Below are 20,504 nucleotides of genomic sequence, written 5' to 3' on the forward strand. Positions count from 1 at the left end.
TGCTTCCCATATCCTTCCCCAATACGAGATTGTTTCTAATTGCCTCGTCATCGATGGGATGTTGAAATCTAATCTTCCTTTCTCGCTTGCTTCCTTCATTTCCCATGCACCTGTCTGGAAGTCTAGAACTAGTTTAATGGAGTGCTGCACTCGTAAATGAGAATATGTCTTGAAATATTACGTAGTAGAGGTAGTTTTCTGCTGTCAGTGAGCCAAACAAGGCGGGATGTCAAGAGGAAAACACCGACCGCTATCGACTTATTATTCTTTTTGAGTCTAAGAGAGGATCAAGGAAGCTTGAAACATTTTTCTTTGTACTAAAAGAAAGTACATTAATGAAATGATTTTGTTGTTCCAAAGGGAGTTCATTGTACGTAAGGTATTCACCATGTTTAGAAAACACATGATGACACACATAACTCGCCCAGAGAATCAGAAAATGTTATTTATTCTGATCAACCAATCATCGCGTGACGTGAGCATTGGAAGCGCCAATCTAAAAGGAAATTTTATTTATGATACCGTACTTACTTATCAGCTTGGCCGCACAAACTGTAGTCGGCCTTTACTCTCGCCAATCAGCTTTCTCCTTGTCCTCCGGTCCATGTATTCTTCTCCAGCTAGCCCCATTGTACTCATAACCTCTTCGGTCCTGTCCGTCCATCTCGATGTGTTATTCCCTTTGGTCCGCTACCTCTGATGTCCTCTTCCACTACCTGCCTCGTTAACTGGCCTTCTCAAATCGTTCTATCCATACCACTTCACTCTCCTCTCTTTAACGACTGCCACGATATCCAGCGAAACTCCTGCAGTTCACTGTTTCTGCTTCTTCTTCGGTCGTTCCTGCCCTTTACTTGTCCAAAAATCTATTCCTGAACAGCGTTCTCATATGTCAGTAATTTTCTGTCTTTGGATAAGAGTATAGATTTCTGCTCCGTACAGGACTTTTTTTATAGATCCTAATCTTCGTTAACTTAATAGGAGCAGGGGCTTCGGCAGCTTTCCGGGTGAAAACGTTAACCTGTTTCCTACTTGAATTCTTGCCATTACTTCTTGGTCTATCTCACTCCTTTCGCTGAGAACTCCCCCAAGATATTTTAACTCTTTTCCTCCTTTCAAAGAGTTTACCATCCTCATCGAAAGGTCTGTCATCGTTCTCTCTGATTACTACAAGATAGTTGATCTTATCCGCATTCTAGTCTGCTCTCACTGCCTCTTCCATTAACACTCTTACCATCTGAACCAGATCTTATTCGCTGTCTCGGCCAGTGCCTTGATCCTCCTATCAGCTTATTTCCATTCTCTTCGCTTGTTACTTTTCTCAGTTCTCTTTCTAGTACCAGATTAAACGCATGGGAGGAGGACCATCCTTTCTGTCGCACTTCAGTACTCGCGCTGAAGTTCTCGACATATTTCCGTTCATTTTCACAGTGCATGTTGTCTCTTGTATATATGGTTGTAGGTTTCTTTTTTTTTACAGTCGTATTGACCAACTAGGATCACGTTAACAACTTTAGTTCCTCTTCTTCATTTGTTGTTGTTTCCTATTTTTCCAGTATTCCCTCATTTTCTCCCCATGAAGTCTCTTTCTTTCTTCTGTCCATGTTGTTCCCGACTTTTTATTTCTTCTGCTTTGAAAGCCTTCCAAATTTAGTATTTTGTTTTTAAAACGGTTTCTTTCTGCTATTTATGATTCTTTGATGTTGTTTCTTTCAAGATCTTTTCTTGCTTCTGTAATCCATGCTATTGTCGATTTCTTCTTCCAGAAATATAGGAGTATTTGTTTTGTTAGTCTATTTCCATCCATTCGGTAGAGATGTCCAAAAAAGGTTAATCTTCGTTTGGCCATTACTTCAGATATTTTCTCTATATTTTTGTAGGTCTCCTCATTACTTCTTATTTTCCAACCATCTGCAGTCTTCATTGCACCCATTATTTTTCTAATAATCCTTCTTTCCAGTACCTCTAGTTTGTCCATCTTATAGTTCATTGTTAGGCATTCAGATCCATATAAACATTCAGGTCGTACCACTGTGATGTAGTGTTTTAGTTTTGTTTTTCTAGATATACATTTCTTGTTGTAAATGTTTTTGGTCAAACTATATGCTCTTTCCATTTTGTTAATTCTTACATCTATTGCAGATTTTTCTAGTCCATTCTGTTGTATAGTTTTTCCAAGATATTTAAATTTATTTACTCGCTCTATTTTACCTATTTGTGTTTCTATGTATTTTGGTGCATTTTTTACATTTGTCGTGAATTTTGTTTTTTCACCTGAAATTTTGAGACCAGTTCTGTTTGCTAATTTTTCCAGAACGTTTATTTGAGTAATTACTTCTGTCAGGTTTTCTGAAAGTATTGCGAAATCATCTGCAAAAGCCAAGCAGTTTACCTTAATTCCATTTGTTTTCCTTCCCAGAGTTATTGGTTCAATTTTGTGATTTTTTAGCTCCGAATTCCAGATCCTTACAATTTTTTCTAGAACACAGTTAAACAGTAAAGGTGATGAACCACCACCTTGTCTAACACCAGTTTTTATTTCAAAAGGCTGAGATACTTCTCCCATAAATTTGACTTTAGATACTGTACCTGTCAGTGTTTCACGAATTATGTTTGCTTCTCTAATGACCTTATCTATCGTTTCTCTGTCTATACAATCAAGTGCTTTCTTGAAATCTATAAATGACACTAGTATTGGTTTGCTGGTTAACATTCTATGGCGAATTATTGACTTTAAGTTAAAAATTTATTCTGCACAGGATCTTCCCTTTCGAAAACCACCCTGATATTCTCCTAGTTGTTTGTCTAAAGTATCTACCACTCTGTTGAGGAGAATTTTTGATAATATTTTGTATGTCACTGGTAGAAGTGACACTCCTCTGTAATTACTGACATTTTATTTGTCTCCCTTTTTATGTAGCGGGTGGATTAATGCTGTTTTCCATTCAACTGGAATCTTTTCAGTTTTCCAAATGTTCTCAAAAAGCAGCTGTAGATCCTTTATGATTTTTGGTTCTAACCGCTTCAATAATTCTGCTGTAATGGAGTCTTCACCACTAGCTTTATTGTTTTTGAGTGTTTTGATGGCTTCGTGAATTTCTAGCTCTGTTGGCGGGAAATCTTCCTCTAGATTTTGAGGTGTCACTGGAAATTCTAATTTATCTGTTGGAACTGGACAGTTTAACCACTTTTCAAAAAAATTTGCTAAAATATCACAATTTTCTTTATTACTTAATCCTATTTTGCCATTTTCATCTTTGAAACAAATACTTGGTGCCTGATATCCTCTAAGTATGTGTTTAAAGGTTTGGTAAAAATTTCTAGAATTATTTTTGGTAAAACTTTCTTCTATTTCAATAAGGTGACAATTTTCAATGTTCCTTTTGATTTTCCGGATTATTTTTGAAGCGTCTTTTCTTTGTTGTCTGAATTGTTCAAGGTCTTCCTCTTTTTTCGAACATTTCCATTTTCTCCATTTTTGAGCTCTTTGTATTAGTGCTTCTTCACACTCCTCATTCCACCATGTCTTCTTTTTATTCTGTGCTTGTGTTAGTTTTATCAGTTTTCTAGAAATTTGCGCTCTTTTTAGTACCTGCCATATTGCTTGCCTGTTCACAGTATCATATGTGTTTTGGAAGTCCGCAAAAAGATAGTGACCGTTTCTGTGAAATTCCCATCTCTTTGACAACACTTGTCTTATTGTATGCAATTGGTCTACGTTTGATTTTCCTATTCTAAATCTTACTTGCAAGAATCCAAGTACCACCTCGACGTATGGTGTTGGCCACATCACGCTCAGGATCTTAAGCAAACTGTGCGTGATAAAGCAATTCCCCTGTAATGGCTGCGTCTCTTTGCGCTTCTTTCTTAAGCGCCAGGTATTCGTTTGATTGTTTACATCTCTTCCCTGTTTCAGCATCTCTGCAAGTATTATATCTCTGCCAGCCTTGTCACTCCTCACCGGAGCTTGTTACGAAGTTCAGCTGGTCGCCGCAAAGCGCTGACAGCCGACTTTTACGAGTTGCTGCTCAATGGAGAGTATGTGGTGTTAAAGACGCTGCACCTTTCGATTACGAGGTTTCGAGTTCAAAAATTTCTGTTTTTCCTAAGTTTCTCTAGCAAAGCAAACTATCCGCTTCAGCATAATCTTTCTGAAATATTTACACACCAGAGCATTCAGAAGTAAATACTCAACAGTTTTCCCCAGTGTTACCACAAAACCATGCTGCTTATTCTAGTTCTTCCACAATGTACATTTCCAACTGTTAAATCATACGTTTACACGTACGGGAAGTGCTCGCTATAAAAACCGACATTGCATTTACGAAATTCACATACTGTTTCCTATGATGTCACTGGAATATATCAAATCCATTAATGGAGATTTATGCGAATTGTAGAAATCAGATGTTTGCAGGTTGGGCAGTATATTCCCTTTAGTACTTTCATCACTTCGTTACAATAGGCCAATCATCAAAGGTTGTATTGTATTGTATGCTAACCGGGGGCCTAGAAACGACGGAGAGGCTCCGTCCCCGCCGCAGCCGCAGTGGTCCATAACCCCACGACGACTACCGCAGTCCACTTCACCCCTCCGCCGCCCCACACCGAACCACTCTTTCAGGATTATTGTGCAGTTTGGCCCCCGGTGGACCCCCCCCCCCCCCCCCCCCCCCAGGGCACGTCTAACACCAGTCGAGTGTAACCCCTATGTTTGCGTGGTAGAGTAATGGAGGTGTACAGGTACGTGGAGAACTTGTTTGCGCAGCAATCGCCGACATAGTGTAGCTGAGGCGGAATAAGGGGAACCAGCCCGCATTCGCCGAGGCAGATGGAAAACCTCCTAAAAAGCATCCACAGACTGGCCGACTCACCGGACCTCGACACAAGTCCGCCGGGCAGATTCGTGCCGGGGACCAGGCGCCAGTTCCCAATCCGGAAAGCCGTGTGTTAGACCGAACGGCTAACCGGGCGGGATATCATCAAAGGTTAACAACATTAAGTTGGGTACCTGAAGAAAGAGAAACCTCCTTGTGGGCACGCTTAGTTTACAGTTTTCAAATTCAGAATTTATTGGTCCTTAAGGGGAGTTGGAATGCCCTATCTCGCCAATGTTAAATTTGCTAACTTTGTGTACCTTTTTCTTTGGAACTATTATCTTCAGAACTTTGAAATTCTGGCAGAGGTTTTCAGCATATATTGTGAGCCCACTGAACTAGAACCAATGTTTTCTTTTTGTTGGTATAGTATTTATGAATTTTTTACCATTAAGCCATTTTTTATTGGAAAAAGTATAACATAAACTTCCCTAGTTCAGAGAATAAGCCAGTTCTTGTCATGATTCTAGTTCAGTGGCCTCTTTGAACTGTTTTGCAGCATTTCTGAAAATTTGAATGTTGTTGGTTGAGTGGTTTATGAGATAAAGGTACATGTAACACTAAAAATGTCAAATGCCAGAAAATGCGATTAAAGTAATTTATTATGAAAATTCACAAATACCTTTTATTCTATTATCAAAAGTGTCCAGCAGAGTAATCAGGGTCATCTTCTAGTTCTTCTTCTTCACCTAGAAGCTTTCTTCTCCTTGCTGCCCTTGCTTTTTTTGTATTAAATTCAGCTGCATACTGAGCCTTCCTTACTCGCACGCTGTCCAGAAGCTGAAGACCTCTGATGGTGTTGATACCAGGAGCAATGCCGAGCCTTGCCATGACCTTTAGCCTACCCATATGACCATCATTGAATGAAATAACAGCATCACTGACTCCCCATTTCAATGTTTTTATCCCAACAAATACATTCTTAGGTACACGAGTCCAAATGAGGTTGTTGAACGACTCGTTTTGATTCTGGGTACAACCATGAAGACATTTTCGCAGAAGATCAGGATGCCCCAAGTCTCTATATATTGGTTTAATTACTTCCATAACAGCCAATGGAATATAATTTTTATGGTGATAAGGATCCCCAGTAGCTTGAGATTTTCTATAATTGCACCATGACTGAGGACCATCTGGACAAGCAAAATGTTGAGGATTATCATCAGTTGATGATCGATGTAAATATGTGGCCCATACAGCTTGTCTCATTTCCTGCAAATTATTTGCATTATTTCTTATTGCCATACCATAGTATTGTTGTAATTCATTTATAATTTTATCTGACAGGCGACCTCTAATGGTTTTACCATCTGACAAAATTTTGTCCTTCAGATTCTGTTTCAGTTTCCTTAGACGAGTGCCCATTCGTTTCTGAACATGACCGACACATTCTAGTTTAGTTATTGTCTTATTGACATATGGCATGGATTCTGTAACACTTTTGTATGCCTTGGAGTCCCCATCTCCAAGGAATTTTGTGTAAAATACTCCCCGTTCTTTTTCTGATCTGCTAAACATTTTCACAGCAGCGGCAGCCTCCATGCCTCCACTCGTACCTTCATAATTCTTGCTACATATGTGAGCTGCTTCTATCTTACCAGATGCACAATGGTAACAATGTTTAGTGAGCACTTCATAGTCCAAAACTTTACCGCTGTCCACACTAGTAACAGTAGCAACAGCATTTTTGGATGTGTGACCCCTTTTCTGCCAGGTTCCATCAAAAGCAACAGGGATATCTGGGTTTCCTTCATTTATATATTTTGCTTCACTGGCAGCAGCTTTCATTGATAAATCTGCTACAGACTGAACAGCATCTCCTATCACTTCAGTGTAATTGTCAATTTTAGCAGGTGGAGGTGGAAGATTCATTATGGCACAAAATGTTTGAGCAGCAGTATGTCCTTTACCAATTGCTCTCATTGCATACATTAGCCTGATATTACTCTCAAACAAATTGCTACTGCATGTTTTAGAGCTCCAAAAACAGGTCTCATTTTCACAACTGGCACAAACTATAGCAATTTTGCAGGAAAGTCCTATAGATTTTGTTATGTTCATATCAAAAGAACCTCCACAAAGATTACAACACAAACATTTCTTCATAAACTCAGTAAAAACAGGAAAGTCGACTAAAACATATTGTTCATTAGAAGCTTCATCTGTAATTTCACTTGCACAGTTTGATAACTTCTTTTTTGATGCACTGGTGGGCGTGTCTCCTTCACACATCTCAGCTGTACAAACGTCAGAACTTTCACCAGCATCAACAGGTGCTGAAGCAGAATCACTTGAACAAACGTTATTTGTAAATCTATTACCGCGAAACTTTCGCTTTTTAAATAATGATGCACTCCTAGGCATCGTAGAAACTACGCACTCACCACTGAAAGTCAAAACAAGACAGATAACAAACTCCAAATGAGCGACAAACTAAACTCGAGGCTCAAAACAAACACTCACAGATCAAAAACTGAACAATAAACACAGCTAGTCGTAAAAACAATGGTACCTATGGAAGGATCAAAGATTCTACAACTGAAGAGTGAAATCCACAGCCTTCTATATGTAATGTTTTCGGAAATGCGAAGATTTAAATGTGTACAAATCACAAGATGGGTAACTTTGCTGGGCGCACATGTAATTTTGAAAAATTAAATAAAAATACTTCCAATTGGAATTTCTTAACAAATTTTGCACCATTTTAAGCAGAAAATTTCAAATTAAGTTATAAGGTTAAAAACTGAAAATGTGAATTTTTTCCATTTTCCGGCATTCCAACTCCCCTTAACTATTATTAAAAGCTTATTTTAATACCAGTAGGAAAGCAAGACAATAAGAATTACACATACGAACAATTACATTGCATTTGGCGCGTAGCGACTGATATGTTGACAATATGAGCAGGCAACTATACTTTCTCATTGTTTTCCTACTCAGTGACATTGTGATGGTTTTTTGTGCGAATTTTTCCAAACTGAAACTGCTGTTTTGGCCGTGACTGAGCTGGTACATGAAGGTACCGATAATAAACCAGGTTCTAAAACTCAGTCCACTTATGAGTTTTTTTTTGCGTAGGGCTCGCACTCCTTTTACGTTTACGACGCACCAGATTATTGGGAGCCTGCTTTTCAATTTGTTGCCTAAATATTGCTGCTGGTGAAATTATATGGAGAGGATAATGTGGAAATTGCTTTGAATGCTACCTCTTCTGAGACTCTTTCTTTTGGGAGCACATTTATAATCTGCTTCTGTAAAATGTTAACTGCAAACTACTGATGCATTTATCAGCATATTTGGGGTGAAGTTTTCGTGAGAGCTCACTCGTAATTGTGTATTTCTTAGATCATTATCAACCGGAAATTCGTGGTAAGTTATGCTGGTAGTTTTTGCTTTGTCATTCTTATAGAGCGGCGCCCAACTGTAAGGCACTTGTAAAGAAAATGAGTGTATTTCGAACTATTATGTATCAAAAAACGTAGTATCAACGTACTTTTAACACTATCAGCAAAATGTACAACTGCCATGCGAATACAAACACTACAACAATATTTTCAACAGTATAAGCTTTATGTATTGCTTACTATCGTTAAAAGAGGACTAGAATTACAGGATAGTCGTCAAACAAAGTAAATCCAGCAAACCATAAAATAAATATTCACTGTTCACAGCTTACACAAACCCATGTGATTTTGACACTAACAATCCCACAGTCCAGGAATGTTTGTGGCACCATTGGTGTGTGGTACAACATGCGGGAAAACTGTAAAATCCAACGACACGCTGTCCGCCATATGATCCCAGAAAGTGTCGAGGCCGTTTGAGCATACTAGAGGGCTATGCCTGGTACCTTTCCTTTCTTCAGCATTTTTATGACTTCTCATACCTCTTCTGTGCTCGATAATTCATACTCTGTCGGTAATGTCTCTCTGTTTTCTCTTTACAGTTATTCTTCTTCTTCCTCTTCTTCTTCTTCTGTTCCAGTACACTGTTGACGGTTTCATCCATATCCAGGAGGTTTTCTAAATAGTTTTTCCATACCTCTACAGGTTTCGACTTCACTCTTTAATTAGGAGCTATGAATATTGACTGGGTGATCATGCATACATCTTTGCTTTCTCGTCGCCAGTTAGTTTGCTAACAACATCGTCTAATTCTGGTAACGGAAACCGATGCCTTCATGTTGACACAGAAAAATGGAAGGAATAGCTAACCGATAGCAAAAAGAATGACACAACTGGTTGTGCCATTCTCCTTCATCCCCTTAGACTTCCTCCATTTCTGTTCTCTCTCAACCACCCTATAAGGAAACTTCTTCTATAATTGAGAAGCTTTTTAATTTTGGTTGTTTCATTAGATTCTTCAGTTGTGGGGTTGAGGAACATCACCAGTGTTGAAACAGAGCAATAATTATTGGGAGAAACTGTATTACTGATTAATTTCAGTGTCCTGCTCACCTAGAGTAAAACCTTGTATCTCGAGGGAAAAATCTACGAACTTAAATTTCATTGGATCGTGTCTTACATCCGTTTACTATGTGAATTGTTACGTACATGATATATCCGTAAAAGTAATGGAAGGTAATTGTGGAGAAAGAGACGCACAACCAATTTTAGCTTTCACGTCGCCTTTTTCTCAAAAGGGCATTCACTCTAGTCAAGTCTAGCTTCGTCTTTGATGCACAGTTAGCTTACAAGTTTGAACGTATGCTAGCCTCGCGTCGTGAGGATATCTTGGCTCGCATACATTCGGCACAGTTTCCGAGGGAGATATGGAGGTACATTTTCTGTATTAAAGAGTTCCGACGTCTCCATTTGCCCGGATAAGTGCTACAGCAGATACCACTTAGATAAAGCTGTGTGGCAATTTCCCAGCGCAGCGACGATTTCCTCTATAATTGTGCACTGACTCTCATAAATTTCGTCACGTCGTAAATTCCGTCGAGAAAACAGGCTGCAGGAAAAGATAGCGAAGCACAGTCACCACCTCTTCCAATGACATACAGTCACCACGATAGTCTTACTGCGTCTGAGGCTGTTATGTTCTACACCGCACCAGAAGGAATGCGTGTTCTGCCGTCGTGGTAATAAGATCATTTATTAGTCTCTCCTTACGTGTCGGTCTGTCGTGAAATTGACATGATGTATTTCTGAAGCGGAAACAGTACAGGCTGATGCTCCCAAAAACGTTCCCAATTAATGTTTATCAGGATATCATTCGTTCAGATATGTTGCGACAGGACAGCGCTTGTTGTTTATCTTGATAATCAGCACTGAAGTATCACCTGCGTCAGCTGTTCTCTTTTATTGTTTGGTAAACGCCATGAGTTTGGGGCATACTGAAAGGATTCTCACGGCTCCTCTGGCTCGTTGCAGAGGAGTTCGCAATAACGAGTGGCATCTTGGAGGTTTCCTTGAAATATACTGTTTCGCTCATTTACTTTCATATCCGTTTCGTTTTGTACCGTGAGTTGACGAGTTTTCTTTGAGTACAGACCGTAACACTCACTCAACACTACCGGCCGCCTATGATTATGCAACCTGCATTACCCTTGGTTACAGGTGAAATGCAAGTGAAATAGCAGTTACGCGATTTTGTAGCAATTACTATACCGACAGCAGAAGCCTCTCAAGTAAACATACGACAGGCCGGCAACAGCGTAATGGTCTACTTTATTTTGTTCCCTTACTAATGTTGGCATGTTTGACAGCCTCACAGTGAGCGCCGCTTCCATCTTTCACGTCTTTCATAAATTTATTTATTTTTCCTTTTTGCAACACTGCAACATTGACCATACAGCCAGGAAGAGCTACAACAGTACATAGCTAACATAAAACGTTTGTGCTAAAACAAAATGTACGACTAAGCTTAGTTTTGGGGACAGTACAATATACTAAGGAGTTTACATTACGTACAATTCTGCTGTTAACAGTGTTTTCATACGGAGTATCTTATTCAAGAATAGTTGAGTTTACATATACACATACCAGTTTGCAATTTAAAAAATTTACAAAGGAGCAATAAGCTAAGTTTTCACGCATCAGTCTAACGGGACTGTCGTCATAGGAGTACTTGAGCCACATGGCATTATGTACTAATTTTAAATCTGGTTATCAGCTTCTTTTAACTTTTTCGCTGTCAAATTTTACTTATTTACATTGACTCGGTAGAGTAAGGAGGTAACACTTGTAGATATGGAAAACCCTCTTGCAAACCAGTTTACCGTACAATACTTCATGTTCTTCCTTATACTTGGTGCCACACAATACTATGGCCTCCACTTCCCTCTAACTGATTGTATCTTAATCTCTGTGCAGTGGCTGGGCGCATACGTCATCTGCTTATGGATTGCGTGCAAACCCTTTTACGCGTTCTTCAGCTATTTTGTTTATATATAGTACGTTTTAAGATAAGAATACTGCTCCATTTCAACATAAACCTGTAGGCGCGTGGAAAGCGCCTGAAAACTGGTCCATGAGAAAGACTGAAACACGAACAGACTTCTTTCATTCTTGCTATTTGTTCGTGCATCCTTCTCGAACGTAGGGTATCCTCAGCTGTCGTTACAGTGTTATTGAGTGGATGGTCCAGATGTGTAAAAATGCAGATATTTAAACTAAACGTGTCTCCCCCTAAGCCATTATCAAGCGTTCGATCACAACAGCAATTGTTTTGTAGGTCAATGTGTGTCCTGAGCTGTCCGATTCACGAAACTACTTTTGTTGTGATCAAACATCTGACAATAGCCGAATCTGTTAATATATTTTAGGTCCACAGCTTTGCTTCGGCCGTTTAGCAGTTGATGGCAATAGCGAAAAGTGGTGGTGCAGGTGGTAGGTCGTAAGTGCCATAGAATACGCGTAGATATCGTATGCTTATCGCGATCAAAATATTATACGATATGTGATTGCACCATAAGGTTGTCCTTGACTTAATATGTCAGCTTACGAGTCCAGTTCTCGTCATTTGCGGGAAGTTTTTATTTTTAACTTTAACGTGACTAAATCTGCTGAGTCTCATAAAATGCTGGGGAATACCTATGGTGAGGCACCTATTAACGAAAGAATGTGCAGAGAACAGTTTCAGCGCTACAAGAACGATGATTTTGACGTCGAAGACCGGCGTCCTGTTGGGGGAGAGAAGTTTTCGAAACTACTAAAACGGACAGAAACAATCACCGTTTACGAAAACAACTGTTCCGTTTGAGCTGAGCACTGAAAGCCAAACGTCCACATTACAGCGATGGACATGAAAAGGTGATTTTGCAGCACGACAGTGCTCGACCCCATGTCGCAAAACCCGTTAAAACATACTTGGAGACATTGAAATGAGAAGTCCTACCTCAACGGCCGTACTCGCCAGACATTGCTCACTGAGACTACCATGTATTTCGATTAATGGCACACGGCCTGGCTGACCAGCGCCTCCTGTCGCATGAGCAAGAGCAAAATTGGATCGATTCACGGATCTCCTCAAAAGATGTCCAGTTCTTCTGCCGAAGGATTGGGATGCTGCCCGAAACATGAGAGAAATTAGTGCCCAGCACACCCAATAAAGCCTTGAAGTTGTAGAACAAACGGCGGAATCGAAGTTGTAGACCTAATACACATTTTTATGCAAGTGGAGCAGTCATTTAATAAAATAAAAACTTCACTCTGACACGAGTCTCATCTCTGACTTAATTGTGAAGGGAACACTCACGGCGTTATGTTTTGAAACCAATAAGTCTTAACCAGTTGCAACTGCCGCTTTAATTGACTGATGCGGAGTTATCAAATCCTTAAAAGAATCCTTCACTCAGCATTCTATTATTTTGATCAGCTGAAATAATATTAATTATCTCTGCATTTCAACGAAGACCCCGATTCAGTAGATAACGCTGATATTTCAAACTCTGTAGTTGCTGCTTTAGTTAATTCCAGGATATTAATCCGGATAATGTAAGATGAAACATAAAACGTTAATTCGTAGAGAGTCGAATGTGGGTAGAAGTAGAAAACCCATATAGACTTTTCAGTTGTTTTTTAATTTATTCGAAAAAAGAAGGAAGATTCGCGTTTAACGTCCCAGTGACGACCCTGTTCTCAGCACAGATGAAATTTTCTGGTTCTTCGGGCAGAGGCTGAGTGTCTGCGTAGGTGTTGAACACTGGTTGGAGAAGCACGAGCGTCAGGGGCTTCCTGTCTTCAGGGATTGATTCCATGATCTTGAAAATAATAATAAAAAATAAATAAATAAATAAAAATTGGCCAAGTCGCTCACTAACGGCCGTACAAACTTAATTAAATCTGCAATTGGGAAATGTGGACAACCAAATTCTGTTTGGCTGGATGGGGATTTGAACCATAGTCTTCTCAAATATTTAATACGAGCCCAGCGTGTAACTATTTCATCACCTCGCTAGGTAGTTTCAGTAATTATATCAGTTTCTCCACAGAGATGTATGACAGATTTCTTTTTCTTTTTTTTTTGGCCAGTTAATATAAAATCGGTTTCGACTCTGTTCAAATGGCTCTGAGCACCATACGACTTAACTTCTGAGGTCATCAGTCGCCTAGAACTTAGAACTAATTAAACCTAACAAACCCAAGGACATCACACACATCCATGCCCGAGGCAGGATTCGAACCTGCGACCGTAGCGGTCGCTCGGTTCCAGACTGTAGCGCCTAGAACCGCACGGCCACTCCGGTCGGCTTTCGACTCTGTACCAGGTGCAACAAATCGGTGCCGACAAATGTAGAGGAACTGTAGAGGGCGTCTTGCGGAAAAAATTGAGGGTAAGACCCATGCCCGGAAACACCATTCAGTGACGCTACAAAGCTCCCGAGCTACAGCTTGCACACTGACGGGAGCGTATCGGGAAAGTTTGACAGCATCCAGGTGAAGGTGACGTCGCGAGACACAACATTATGGGTCGTACAGAATCACATATACTGCCCAAGAGGCGGCCCATATAACTTGTAAGCGGTGTGGCCCCGTTTGGTGATATTAAGATCAAGGATTTCTGTACCCCATTTGGTCTTCTAAGCACTCTCAACAGCACCTCGACATCATTTGTCAGCGTCGTTTCGTCTCACACTGCTAAATCCCATCAGTCTTCTGACTGCTTCGTTGTGGCCCGCCGCCAGTTCCTATTCTGTGTCAACCTCTTCATCTCAGAGCAGCATTTATACGCAACATACTCAACACTCTCAGTGTTCTTGTACAGTTTTCACCCCCTACAGTTCCCTCCATAGTATCGCAGAAATTATTCCCTCGTGTCTTAACGCCGATACTCTCAGAAAACAAAGGGTTTCAGGAGACTCTACATTGTGGCTACGTAGCGCGATACTTCTACTCTCTCATGTTTACGTACGACCTTCTTACACCTAGCAGCTCCACATCAGTTACCAAATGTCAATTCCTGCAGACCGATTACTCTGCCTCGTTTCAATTATCATGCTGATACTGCACCTTATCACATAGTAGATGCATTATACTAGCTTTCACATTTCCATTTCGTTCGGTGGCTCATTGCTGTAGAATCTGGACAAAACATTTACCTTTTAGGTACAGTAAGAGATCTCTTTTCCTCTACAAGTGGCTCTATCTCTGTGTGATCTTCAACATTTGTTACTGATACTCATTTCAAAACGTCATGGCAAATTTGAACTCATAGGGGGTTAGACTACCTACAGTGACGTAAATGGATAGTTTTACACCATGAGCACTTTGACCGAACGCTATCGGTCTAATATACGGGTTTTTCCAAGGATGTGGGACATGTTGACTAAAGTATCAACCGTATGTGGGCTTATTTTCAATACTGAAAGAAGTAATTCCTGCAAATTACAATGGTGGGGTGGGTAAGCGTAACGCTACTGGAACTTTTCAGATGCAGATAGCAACACGATATCCCCAGAGGATGTGCACGTGGAACTAACTGCCATTTTTTCGAACTTTGAGAAAGCTCGAATCACTAGATCACGGACATGGGAGCATCACACCGACAGATCGTAAAGACTGTTCCCTGGCCCAGGCCTTGGCAATATACACTAACATCGGCCACCGCGCCACCTCCTCACACCTGCTACCACCCTGGCCCATGTCCCGTTAATAGAGGCTCACATTGGCCTCTACATCTCCTCTCGTACCTGCTGCCAAACTGGCCAAAATACTGTTAATAGACGCTTAAATTGGCCACCGCATTACCTCCTTCTGCCTGCTGCCAAGGACCTGGCGATAGACACACACACATCGCCAACCACGCAACCTCTGCAGAGCGAGTGGTGTCGATATGGTCTCAGGTGAACGATGTGGCAAGAACTCTAGACATCAGTCGTTCTAGAAGGACTACACCACAAAAATTAGGTAGAACTGGTAGACTGGCTTTGACGAATAGACAGACGACGTAACTGAAATCCTAGTTGAGATTACTGGCAGAGTGACACCGTGGAACCTAGGGAACAGATTGCTGGAAGCTGGGTCGAGATCTTGGGTTTCCATCGGTCCTTTACCCGTAACACCGTACCACTGACAATAGAAACTAAGATGCTGTAGAGCCCTCGAGCTGGGACACTGAGTAACATTCTATGATTTTCAGCGATTACTCTCGCTTCTGTTTGTGGCAATCATATCGACGCCTGCGTGTCTGTAGACGACCTGGTTAAACGTCGCAGGGGTCAGCGATTCTCGAGAACCACATCTCTAGAACTCCTGGAATCATGATATTGGGAGCAGTTTGACATGATAGCAGGATTTGCTAATTATTGAAGGGGGGCTGAATGCTTGCCAGTATGTGGTAATAATGGTAAATCCTGTAGTTATACTCTTCATGATCAGGGTAGTTAACAGCGTATTTCAAGTGGATAATGGAAGGCCCTACATTGCAATTCACACTACGAATGTTTTGAGGAGTGTACGAATCCTCGAGTGACCTACGCAGTGTCCTGATTTGTCACTCAATGATCATGTCTGAGATGCGATGGGAAGACGCGTACTTTCGTCCCACCCTCCAGTCAACAATGTTCTTGCCTGACAGCGTGTGTTTCAGCCGCGACAAGAAATCCGCCAAGATGACAGGCGGAGGCTTTTTGCTTTCATTCCAGAACGAACATAAGAATGTACTCGGGCCCATGGGAGTCGCACATTATAGTGATATTCATGATGGTCATCACTTCCGAATGGAATAAAAGTTTATAGTCAGTTAATATCTGCTTTGCGGTGAACGCATCCACTAAGTTTGATAAATATCGTAGTTGGTGCTTTATGGTATACCACTTAAAATTTTCTTGAATGTAGGTATTCCTACACTAAGAGATGACAGCTTAGTGACTATATAGTGCCTTGCAGCGACAAATGGTTAAGAAGGTCCATGCCTCTGAATCTTTGGAGAGAATTATGTCGTCGAATCATGACTTTTGTGACTAGAGTAATTAAAAAACAGTTGGGGTGCGACTGGTCAAAAATGTACCTGCAGCTCGGTTACTCCTTCCTCCAATTTTACAGATGGATTAGACCTTACCTGCAGAACTGCCGTCTTCTGTACCGTCAGCAGTGGAGCTTCCTAAAGAAAACAGCTGTTTCACTTCAGGCGCAATTAAATTATTTAGAGAGACGACGAAATGCTACAAAAGCAACTGAGAAGTGACAGCTTAATTACGTTCTGTATATTGCTGTTAAGAACAATTGAAAATGCGAGACAGCCTTCACGGTGTGGGAATAGCCAAGAATAAAATATTTCAAATACTATTGTCACAAGCAAAGTATCCATAGAAAATTAATACATTAGTTACCCAAGGAAAAGGCAGTGAAAGTACATTCAGCCTTTCTGGAAAGTTGCTTTTAATATTAAGAGAGAACCAATTAAGAGAAGGTACACACGCAGTGAGGCATGAGTGAGATTTAGATGTGGAAACGAGGTCGCGAACTCGTTGATTACCACAAATGCGTTGAAGGTTAGTCAGTGGACTGCCAGCTGATCGGATTTTAATCGCGAATTCACTGGACACGTCTCGCTACAAAGTAATGAAGACCAGAAAGTGCTGCGCCTAAAGCTGCAGATGTACAGTAATCGATCGACCGTGTCATGAAGCTGCTTCAGATTAGGAACCGGAGCGTGCGTCTCCCCTTTTTCTTACCTCGGAGGCGACGTACTAGTGTTGCTACTCGGAAGAAAAGGTAGTAATTCTATACTTCCCACCGGACTAGGGAGGCGGAACTGTCTCTCCTTTGCCGGGTCGGACGGAGAAGAGAGAGTGACGCCTGTTGCTTTACGCTGGTCATTTTGAGGATGTGCCAAATCAACACTACCGCGGAAAACAGTGTCTCCCTACGTGGAAGCGTTGCTATGAAGCAAGTTTAAACGTAACGGCTAAAGCCTACCTTTTCAACAGATCAGCTATCATCAGATCATTTTACTCATTTGGTTTTTAGAAAACGAGAAAATTTCCGGACCTTCTTCTCGGGTAGTCCTTTATCTTGGGAATACATTGGTCGCCCCAGAATTACTGGGAAGAATTACCTGTAACGGTGAAAACTGTCTTTCAGTTTATCAGCTCACTAATTAAGGATGTAATGCATCCTTGAATACAGCCATTTGTTTCTTGGTCTTTATTACATGCCATTTCTGCACTTTCACTTTAAATTACTTAAAATTTTTATAACCCTTTCTTTGTAAGGCTGAACGATATGGTCGCTGGTCCCTCTCAGAATAGGTGCGTGTGTGTGCTGGCGAAGTCTGGCAGTGTTGGTAAGGCGCGCCTGCGGGCTGGTGGTGTTGCAGTGCGCGTGGAGGTTCACCAGAGCAGCAGCTCGGGCGCCGGCTCCGACGAGAACCTCAGCGACGTGAGCAGCGAGCCGCCCACCGCCCCCGTGTCCGCCGTGGGGCCCGTCAGCGCCGCCCACGCGCACGCGCCGCCCTCCGTGGCCGGCGACCACGACCACGACTACGAGGACATCAACCTGGTGCACGACCACGCCAACAACAAGGATGCCGACTCGCTCGCGCAGACTTCGCGCGCGCCGTCCATGGCGCCCTCTACAGGTACGGCGCCACTTGGCCGAATTAAATGTATGCTAGGTTTATTTATTGGTTATTTCGGAAGCAGATGGAAGCCACCTATATACGGAAAATTTTAATAGGCGATTTTATAATTAGATATTTTAACCAGCCATAGACAACGACAACGTCTTTCTATAAGTTCTTTGCGACTCTGAAATCTGGTCACGAGAAGCTAATCGCTACTGAGAAAGTTTAAGTAATTAGTATTGCCGACACACCGGAAAATATTTCTGCTGCCTCACTCCATGTGGGGATGGAACTAGTAAGATATTCGTTATAGTGTAAAGTAACCCTTACCATTCCCTGTATAGTGTCTCTCGGAATTTGTATGTTCAGGGCTACCAAAGTAAAACAGTCTTGGGAAATATTTCGTACCCTTTAAGGTAGACAACTCAACTTACACCACCCGCTCTCAGGACAAAAGACGTAAGCTGGATTGCCTCTCTTAAAGGTCATGAAATATTTTCTGGGCCTGATTTCTTTTACTCATCTCGTAGACGTAGAAACTTTTTTTTTACCCAAAACTTGGGGATTTTAGGTGGGTCTGGTACTGCAGTGAGGACGTGCTCCAGCTTTCCCGGGCAAAAATATGACATAAATTGCAGTAGGTGGACATAACGTTACAAAGGAGGACATTTGGTTTATTTCTTAGATATTGTCAGTTTGGTGCACGACTTTGGAAATTAATATGAGAAAAAGAGATTTCATAGACTCTTCTAGAGGTAGTTTAAAGGCTCCTTTATTTAAAAAAAAAGAAACACTGCAATGCGTTACTAAATGTGAAGAAGAGTTACGAAAAAATTTACACAGTTGTAAATGAAATAAACAATTTCGCTCATGGTTGAAACGCAGCCCCGAACTTGAATGTCATGTAACTCGATTTGTAATTAACTTAGTGGGGAAAAAGTAATGCACCTCAAAAAGTTTTTTCTGGTTCCTTAATCAAGTTCTAGATGCGCTCCCCTTATGGACCGTACACTATCTAGTCAATATTCCAACTCAGTCAACACTCGTTCTAAAATGTCAGTGCCAGTTGTCTCAGTAGCTGTAGTTATTCTTGGTTCGGATCAGCTACGTCGATAAAGGTGCCTTCTGGTTTGATTTTCTGTAAGAATTGCAGTCTGTACGTAAACAGATGCAGAAGCATTCGGAGTTCCCGGTGCACAGTCGTACGAGGCATCTGCCGTTCTTTGGTGCCTTACCAACATATTTCTGTGGGGAACACCGGAAAACCTGTTGGATTTTATCCTTACCTTCGTCACATCTGCTTCGCGTGCCTGCTTCGTGCTTGAAATCCACATTACCTGTTTCCACGAAGTTCCTGTGCCATTTTCTTATGGATGGCTGATAGGGTGATGGTTTCACGCCTTGTGAAATTTCTCTGAACTTAGGTGTCAGACTTCGTTTCAATAAACCAAGCCACACACTGTGCTTTTTTCTATGCAGGTTCCATTCCTCGATTCATTCTTGGCGCTGCTGCCACCATGCATCAACAAAGAAAAAACTTTTTTCATTTATGTTCCACTTGTCACCTAGAACAGCAAAACATTTATTCATTACCTTACGTGAAGTAAGTGAGTTGGTGCATCACACAAACTTTATTTTTTACCCTAAGTTCTTTACAAGTCGAGTTATATGATACTGAAGTTGTAAAATGCCTTTTCGGACAGCCTCTATATGTGGTGATTTGAAGATCTCATGTATGTTCCTTGAACAGAACGTGGCTTCACTGAAGGCTCCTGTATTGTAAGCGACTGGGACCGTGGGGCAAGGGATCAACATTGGTCCACAATACATTGGCCTGCAGAAAAATCTTGAAGATTAGGGAGGAGAATGTTTTGCGCAAGAACCTCTTGAATCCAAAGAACAAATTCTCTTATCACCAGCTCCATGTACTTATTAAGCCAAGCCTAATGAAACAGTTTGTGAAAATGGAGAATGTTTCAAGAATCTATGCGAAACGTTTCACACAATCTAAGAGAAGTGATATCGAAACAAGATGTGTTGGTTGCAACTGACATTCTAAGAATGATGTTCGGTTCCAACTTCGAATCAAAAATTACATAGAGGGAGACGGACGTTTGCTTATCATTCAAGCAAGTTGTTACTAAGATATCTGACAGCAAAAACGACCCATATTATATTTTTATTGTAGCCAACATGCTAGAAAAGTACAGTATGCGCATGCGCTTCAAGATTCGCTTTCAGAACAGTCATCGTGTCTCTTTCCGGGAAAAGTTGGGTGATGTCAATCAGGAATAAGGAGAACGCATGCGTCAAGTCATCAAACATCGGAAGATGGTATCAGTGTTCCTGCAATACGAATATGCCTGGAGACTACAGTTGGTCATTTCTCCGAAAAGCGAAGCAGGTATTTCAGCGGAGAAAAAGCTGTATTAGATGCTTCACGGAGAAGCGATAAATGAAATGTAAGGCTCTTAAAAAAAACAGATATCACATATTGTCTGATTTATTTTGATCGGTTTTGCACGTCAGATATTTATTGCCTTAGTGGCAGCACTGTACAGCTTGTAACGGGCGATGCTGGAAAAGCTTCCATGATTATTCTTCATTAAAACCACT

At 41.2% G+C, this 20,504-nt stretch overlaps 1 protein-coding gene across 1 annotated transcript in view; it reads left to right on the forward strand.

Moving 5' to 3' along the window:
- Positions 1 to 20,504, forward strand: part of LOC124594372 (espin) — a 493,386-nt gene that overhangs the window by 370,305 nt on the left and 102,577 nt on the right. The window contains exon 7 of the mRNA XM_047132740.1: positions 17,643 to 17,903. Coding sequence (XP_046988696.1) covers positions 17,643 to 17,903 — 261 coding nt within the window. The remainder of the gene's footprint in view (positions 1 to 17,642; positions 17,904 to 20,504) is intronic.

This window comes from Schistocerca americana, chromosome 2 (assembly GCF_021461395.2).
Source record: "Schistocerca americana isolate TAMUIC-IGC-003095 chromosome 2, iqSchAmer2.1, whole genome shotgun sequence".
Classification (NCBI taxonomy): domain Eukaryota; kingdom Metazoa; phylum Arthropoda; class Insecta; order Orthoptera; family Acrididae; genus Schistocerca; species Schistocerca americana.